Source organism: Sinocyclocheilus grahami, unplaced genomic scaffold (genome assembly GCF_001515645.1).
Source record: "Sinocyclocheilus grahami isolate Dianchi unplaced genomic scaffold, SAMN03320097.WGS_v1.1 scaffold133.1, whole genome shotgun sequence".
Lineage (NCBI taxonomy): Eukaryota > Metazoa > Chordata > Actinopteri > Cypriniformes > Cyprinidae > Sinocyclocheilus > Sinocyclocheilus grahami.
Window position 1 is genome coordinate 301,889 of NW_015505312.1, and position 7,153 is coordinate 309,041.

Genomic DNA, 7,153 nt, shown 5'->3' on the forward strand with positions numbered 1-7,153 from the left:
CCAGAAAAGTACCAAGATGATCGACAAAGTAGTCCGTGTGTCATTACGCCAGATCTGGGTCAGCGCCGGCGCCGCCACACGCTCGCGTCATGATACTCGACCACATGATACTCGTCCACAAGTGACGCAGTAGAGACGAAAATGTGGAATAAAATTCCTTAATGATACAGGGTTAATGAGCAGATTTTGAGTACACTTAAAATTACATGATGTTACACACTCTTGTACAGTAGGTGGCGGTATGCACCTAAAAGTTGTTTGCAATCCACCATTAACTAAGAGAAGAAGAAGAAGCAAATGTGGAAAAAAGTTGTTATTTTTGTTTTCTTTGCGCAAAAAAGTATTCTCGTAGCTTTGTAACTTTACAGTTGAACCACTGATGTCACACGTCATGTGTAACGAAAATGAACGAAGGTCTTATGGGTTTGGAACAACACGAGGGTGAGTAATTAATGACAGAATTTTCATTTTTGGGTGAACTAACCCTTTAAGTTGATCAAAAGTGACAGTACAGATATTTAAAATGTTATAATAAATACATAGTTTGTGTAAAAGCATCTCCTAAATGAATAGAAGCACATAATTATCGAAAAACAACTGTACAAAACCGTGTCCTGCTGTTTTAAAGGAGCCTTGATGCTACAGACAGAGGCAGATCTGTGTTGACCCTTCTCTAGTTCACAAGGAGATGGTGTGCAGCAAAGAAATGCACAAGGGCCCTTGCTAATTATTGTGTTTTTGTACGTATTGTGTTTGTTGTTTGAGCCCTCTCTCTGTCTTCTCCAGGCCTGACCATCTTAACAGTCATGTGCGACAGGTGCACTCCACAGAGAGACCCTTCAAATGTCCGGTAATCATACTCTTCTAGTTTCTCTGTAAACTCCCCCAGTTTTCTTTCTCATTTATCATTAATGCTAGTTTTTCCTGCATGCTCTGTGTGATTTGATGTGTCATTGATTACCATTGGGAATAATTTGACCTTATAAACCAAGGCAAAGCATTCATAACAATCATTTAGACGTTAAAGCTCAAATATAAAAAAATTCTGTTGAAAAATGCATGCATGTAAATACTTTTTCCAACTTTTTTATTTGTATTATTCATTTTTATTAGCTTTGTGGCCATCTGCTTGAAATTATACTTTAGCAAATATACATGATTAAAAATGGCAGCCTTTATTGGAAAAAAAGACCAACATTTTTTTAATATTAATTTTTTTGCTATAGTATACATACTACTGCTCAAACGTTTGAGGTAAAGTAATTTTTAACTAAACATATTTAATTACTTTTATTCAGCATGGATACATTAACTTTCCATTCATCACAGAATAATAAAAAATGTTTTTTGAGCATCAAATCAGCATATTAGAATGATTTCTGAAGGATCATGTGACACTGAAGACTGGAGAAATTATGCTGGAAATTCAGCTTTGCCACCACAGGAATAAATTGCATTTTCAAATATATTAAAACTGTTATTGTAAATAGTAATAATATTTCACAGTCTTACTATTTTGATCAAATATAAATGCAGCCTTGATAAGTATAAGAAACTTCTTTCAGAAACTATAAAAAATCTTACCAACCCCAAAGCTTTGAACAGTAGTCTATATGTTTTCCTTTGTCTTTACGGACCCATGTATGACTTTTATTAAAAAAAGTATTATTTTCTATGATAATCAACTGCATAATACTACTACAGTCAATACCTAGAATATAGTCCTGAATATTCTTGTAAATCATTCTGCGTTGTGTGTTTTGGCTCTTTATTAAACCTTTCTTACAGTGAATTACGTGTTCTTGTATGTGCTTTTGTGGTCATATGTGTGGGGATGTACGTGTATGTGGGCTGCAGCCATATGTGTGAGACTAGGATGAGTCATGTTGAAGGCAGATCGGAATAGAAAGAGAATGTTTGATGAACCGTGTTGTTTATTTGTGCAGACATGCGAATCCGCATTCGCTACGAAAGACCGCTTACGAGCTCATATGATCAGACACGAGGACAAGGTTCCCTGCCACATCTGTGGCAAACTTCTCTCCCCTGCTTACATCACAGATCACATGAGGGTCCATAACCAATCACAGCATCACGTCTGTCACCTCTGCAACCGCAGTGAGTATCATTGAGTATTTCATTTGTGCTTTGAAAAGCATAGCTATTCTTTTGATCATCTTTTACCCTTTTTTAATCTATTTACCAAGGCTGCATTTATTTAATCAGTTAGTTTATCAGTTTAGTAAAAATGGTAATAATGTGAAATATTATAACAATTTAAAATAACTGTTTTCTGTTTAAATATATTGTAAAATGTCATTTATTTCTGTGATGCAAAGCTGAATTTTCAGCATCATTACTCCAGTCTTCAGTGTCACATGATACTTCAAACACTCTAATATGCTGATTTGCTGCGCAAGAAACATTTATTATTGAAAGCAATATTGCAAACAGTTGTACTTTATTATATATGTGTGTTTCTTTGATATTTTTGTGGAAACTAATACATTTTGATCAATTTATTGTTTCCTAGTGAAAGAAAGAAAGAAAGAAAGAAAGAAAAAAACATCTTACTAACTACAAATTTTGAACAGCAGTGTAAACAGATATCAGAATAATTTGACCTTATAAACCAAGGCAAAGCATTCATAACAATCATTTAGACGTTAAAGCTCAAATATAAAAAAATTCTGTTGAAAAATGCATGCATGTAAATACTTTTTCCAACTTTTTTATTTGTATTATTCATTTTTATTAGCTTTGTGGCCATCTGCTTGAAATTATACTTTAGCAAATATACATGATTAAAAATGGCAGCCTTTATTGGAAAAAAAGACCAACATTTTTTTAATATTAATTTTTTTGCTATAGTATACATACTACTGCTCAAACGTTTGAGGTAAAGTAATTTTTAACTAAACATATTTAATTACTTTTATTCAGCATGGATACATTAACTTTCCATTCATCACAGAATAATAAAAAATGTTTTTTGAGCATCAAATCAGCATATTAGAATGATTTCTGAAGGATCATGTGACACTGAAGACTGGAGAAATGATGCTGGAAATTCAGCTTTGCCACCACAGGAATAAATTGCATTTTCAAATATATTAAAACTGTTATTGTAAATAGTAATAATATTTCACAGTCTTACTATTTTGATCAAATATAAATGCAGCCTTGATAAGTATAAGAAACTTCTTTCAGAAACTATAAAAAATCTTACCAACCCCAAAGCTTTGAACAGTAGTCTATATGTTTTCCTTTGTCTTTACGGACCCATGTATGACTTTTATTAAAAAAAGTATTATTTTCTATGATAATCAACTGCATAATACTACTACAGTCAATACCTAGAATATAGTCCTGAATATTCTTGTAAATCATTCTGCGTTGTGTGTTTTGGCTCTTTATTAAACCTTTCTTACAGTGAATTACGTGTTCTTGTATGTGCTTTTGTGGTCATATGTGTGGGGATGTACGTGTATGTGGGCTGCAGCCATATGTGTGAGACTAGGATGAGTCATGTTGAAGGCAGATCGGAATAGAAAGAGAATGTTTGATGAACCGTGTTGTTTATTTGTGCAGACATGCGAATCCGCATTCGCTACGAAAGACCGCTTACGAGCTCATATGATCAGACACGAGGACAAGGTTCCCTGCCACATCTGTGGCAAACTTCTCTCCCCTGCTTACATCACAGATCACATGAGGGTCCATAACCAATCACAGCATCACGTCTGTCACCTCTGCAACCGCAGTGAGTATCATTGAGTATTTCATTTGTGCTTTGAAAAGCATAGCTATTCTTTTGATCATCTTTTACCCTTTTTTAATCTATTTACCAAGGCTGCATTTATTTAATCAGTTAGTTTATCAGTTTAGTAAAAATGGTAATAATGTGAAATATTATAACAATTTAAAATAACTGTTTTCTGTTTAAATATATTGTAAAATGTCATTTATTTCTGTGATGCAAAGCTGAATTTTCAGCATCATTACTCCAGTCTTCAGTGTCACATGATACTTCAAACACTCTAATATGCTGATTTGCTGCGCAAGAAACATTTATTATTGAAAGCAATATTGCAAACAGTTGTACTTTATTATATATGTGTGTTTCTTTGATATTTTTGTGGAAACTAATACATTTTGATCAATTTATTGTTTCCTAGTGAAAGAAAGAAAGAAAGAAAGAAAGAAAAAAACATCTTACTAACTACAAATTTTGAACAGCAGTGTAAACAGATATCAGAAGTAAGATAAAAATTCAACAACAGCTCTGACGAATATGGCAAATAATTTGTTAGAATTCTTTTCATTCAAACCAATCATTTTAGTGAGTCCTTTCAAATGAGTCACTAAAGAAATGACTAAATAAAAATGAGAATTGGATTATTCTCGTTGTGCTATGTTTTTGCATGCAGCCAGTGACATCTCAAAAACCCATGTCGACTATTTATTGTCTCACCTCATCACATTTATTTCAGACTATAACTTATGTTAATTAATTATTAATCTTTTACTGTGTATCTGTAGACTGAGCAGCATCACTGAATAATGGTGAAGGAAACATTGCTATGTTTTCATTTGACTTCTTACTCTTTCAGGATGATTCCATTTACAAACAAATTATTCTAATGAGCTGATTCTTTTTAGTAAATCAAAAACATACCCTGCAACCACTGTAGTCCCAAATCACTTTTAAAAAATAATATAAAAGATTCACAAATTTTCAATTCCATATCATGGGATTTTAAACAAATAACAGTTGAACTGCATATTTTGGGACCTGTTGTCAAGTTTTAAATTGAGGATTTTACTAATGTATCACGTTAGACAGTTCCCTGAATAATTTACAGCTCTAAGAAAGTGACAAGAAAACAATAAGGCTTTTCATAAAAATCATTCTTTTTCGTCATAGGTTTCACCACACTGACGTACCTGCGTGTCCATGCTCAGAAGCACCATGGGCAAGAGTGGAAGGACAGTGGGGTCGGCCGTGGCTCAGGTCCAGGCGGGGTGCTGTTATGCCAGCTGTGCGGGGTACACTGCAAGACACCCACACAGCTGCAGGGTCACATGGCCACGCACGCAAACCAGACGGACCCCAGTGTTCCTTGCCCCATCAGCATCAGCAGCAGCAGCAGTTCAGTGGCGACCGTGGGCATAGCCACTCCTGTTTCCAGCCTTCCAGTCACAGTTGGGCTGCTGGTGACTGACTGCTCTGGCATTGCTCCTCAGAGCCACAGCTAGCCAACAGCACAGCACGAGGAGGGAGGGAGGGATGGAAGAAGCGGGGGTAATAGGTGGGAGGGGAGAGAAATCTAAGAGGATGGGCCCAACCTGGACAGGTATATCAGATATTCACAACATATTTACGACGGTTTCGCTGCCACAGAATTGAATGCCACAGAGATTTTAATTTGGCCATCAACTGGCTTAATTAAATTAATCAATTCAGTGGTTCATTTATATTGTCATTCTGAAATGTTATATCGGAAATCCCCAATGTGGCATTTTACATACACTACCATTCAAAAAATTGAAGTTTGTAAGATTTATGACTGTTTTGGAAAGAACTCTCTTATGTTCACCAAGGATGCATTAATTTGATTAAAATATTGTAATTGTGAAATATGAATACAGTTAACAATAATATATTTTATTTTGATATGCTTTAGAATTAGATTTATTTTTGTTATGGTTATTATTATTATCAATGTTAAAAACAGTTCCGCTTAATATTTTTGTGGAATTCGTAATGCATTATTATTTCAGGATTCATTGGTGATTAGAAGGTTCTTTTTTGCACTCGAAAGCACTTTTTTGCATTAGAAATAATTTGTAACATTATAAATATCTTTACTCTCACTTTTGATCAACTTAATGCATCCTTGCTAAATAAAAGTATTAATTTCTTTCAGAAAAAAAACCTTACTGATCCCATTTAAATGGTAAAGTACCTTAAAATATTTTATGTTTATAAAAAATATAGTGAAATTTGTTGTATAGGTAAACATTACTGCTCGATCAGTTTTATTTTACTGGTGCATTTAAATGAGAAATTAAGATAATTTTTTCCTTATCTTTCATTTAGAAACTGTAAATACATGCTCTGGATTTCTTTTGCGTTCACTATTGTAAACTACTATTGTAAACTACTTAATAACAATTATAAATATACAGATACACACATATGCATACTTATATACAGTGCCTTGCAAATGTATTCATACCCCTTAATTTTTTTCACATTTTGTTTTGTTGCTGCCTTATGTTAAACTGCTTTAAATTAGTTTTTTCTCACAACAATCTACACTCCATACACCATAATTCTCAAGCAAAAAAACAGGTTTTTAATATCGTTGCAAATTTATTAAAAATAAAAAACTAAAATGATTCCATTGCATAAGTATCTGGGACAGTTGAAATTTAGCTCAGGAGCATTCATTTTGCTTGTAGATATTACTACACTTCGAGTGAAGTTAACCTGTGGCAAATTCAATTGAATGGGTATGATTTGGAAAGGCACACACATCTTAATAAAAGGTCTAACAGCTGAAAATGCATATCAGAGCAAAAACCAAGCCCTGAGGTCAAAAGAACTGTCTGTAGAGCTCAGAAACAGGTTTGTGTCAAGCCACACATCTGGGGAAAAGTTCAGAAAAAAAATCTGCTTCTTCGAAGGTTCACAGAAGCATGTAGTCTCTGTTACCCTTAATGGAAGAAGTTTGAAACAACCAGGACTCTTCCTAGAGCTGTCCTCCTGGCCAAACTGAGCAATTGATGGAGAAGGGCTTTGGTTAGAGTGGTGACCAAGAACCTGATGGTCACTCTAGTTGAGCTCCATGATCATATGTGGAGATAGGAGAAATCTACAGAAGGACAAACATCGCTGCAACACTTGTGGTGTGGCCAAACTCAATCTTCTCTTCAGTGAAGACGCATGAAAACACACTTGGAATTTGCAAAACAGCACCTAAAGGACCCTCAGACTGTGAGAAACAAGTGTCTCTGGTCTGATGAAGCTCAATTCCAAGCATCATGTTTGAAGGAAACCAGCTCCGCTCATCACCTGAAGAGTACCACCCCAAAAGTAAAGTGTGCTGGTAGCAGCCTCATGCTGTGGGGCTGTTTTTCAGCAGCA

The 7,153-nt window shown here is 34.7% G+C and overlaps 1 protein-coding gene across 3 annotated transcripts in view; it reads left to right on the forward strand.

The window, feature by feature from the left end:
• LOC107590791 (vascular endothelial zinc finger 1-like) overlaps nt 1-7,153 on the forward strand; it is a 26,134-nt gene that overhangs the window by 7,299 nt on the left and 11,682 nt on the right. The window contains exons 5-9 of one of the 3 annotated variants that reach the window (XM_016279699.1): nt 787-850; nt 1,947-2,118; nt 4,928-5,276; nt 5,504-5,516; nt 5,555-5,557. In XM_016279699.1, the coding sequence (XP_016135185.1) occupies nt 787-850; nt 1,947-2,118; nt 4,928-5,259 (568 nt within the window). In that variant the 3' untranslated portion in view covers nt 5,260-5,276; nt 5,504-5,516; nt 5,555-5,557. The other 2 variants (XR_001609822.1, XM_016279698.1) reach the window with 2 other exon arrangements.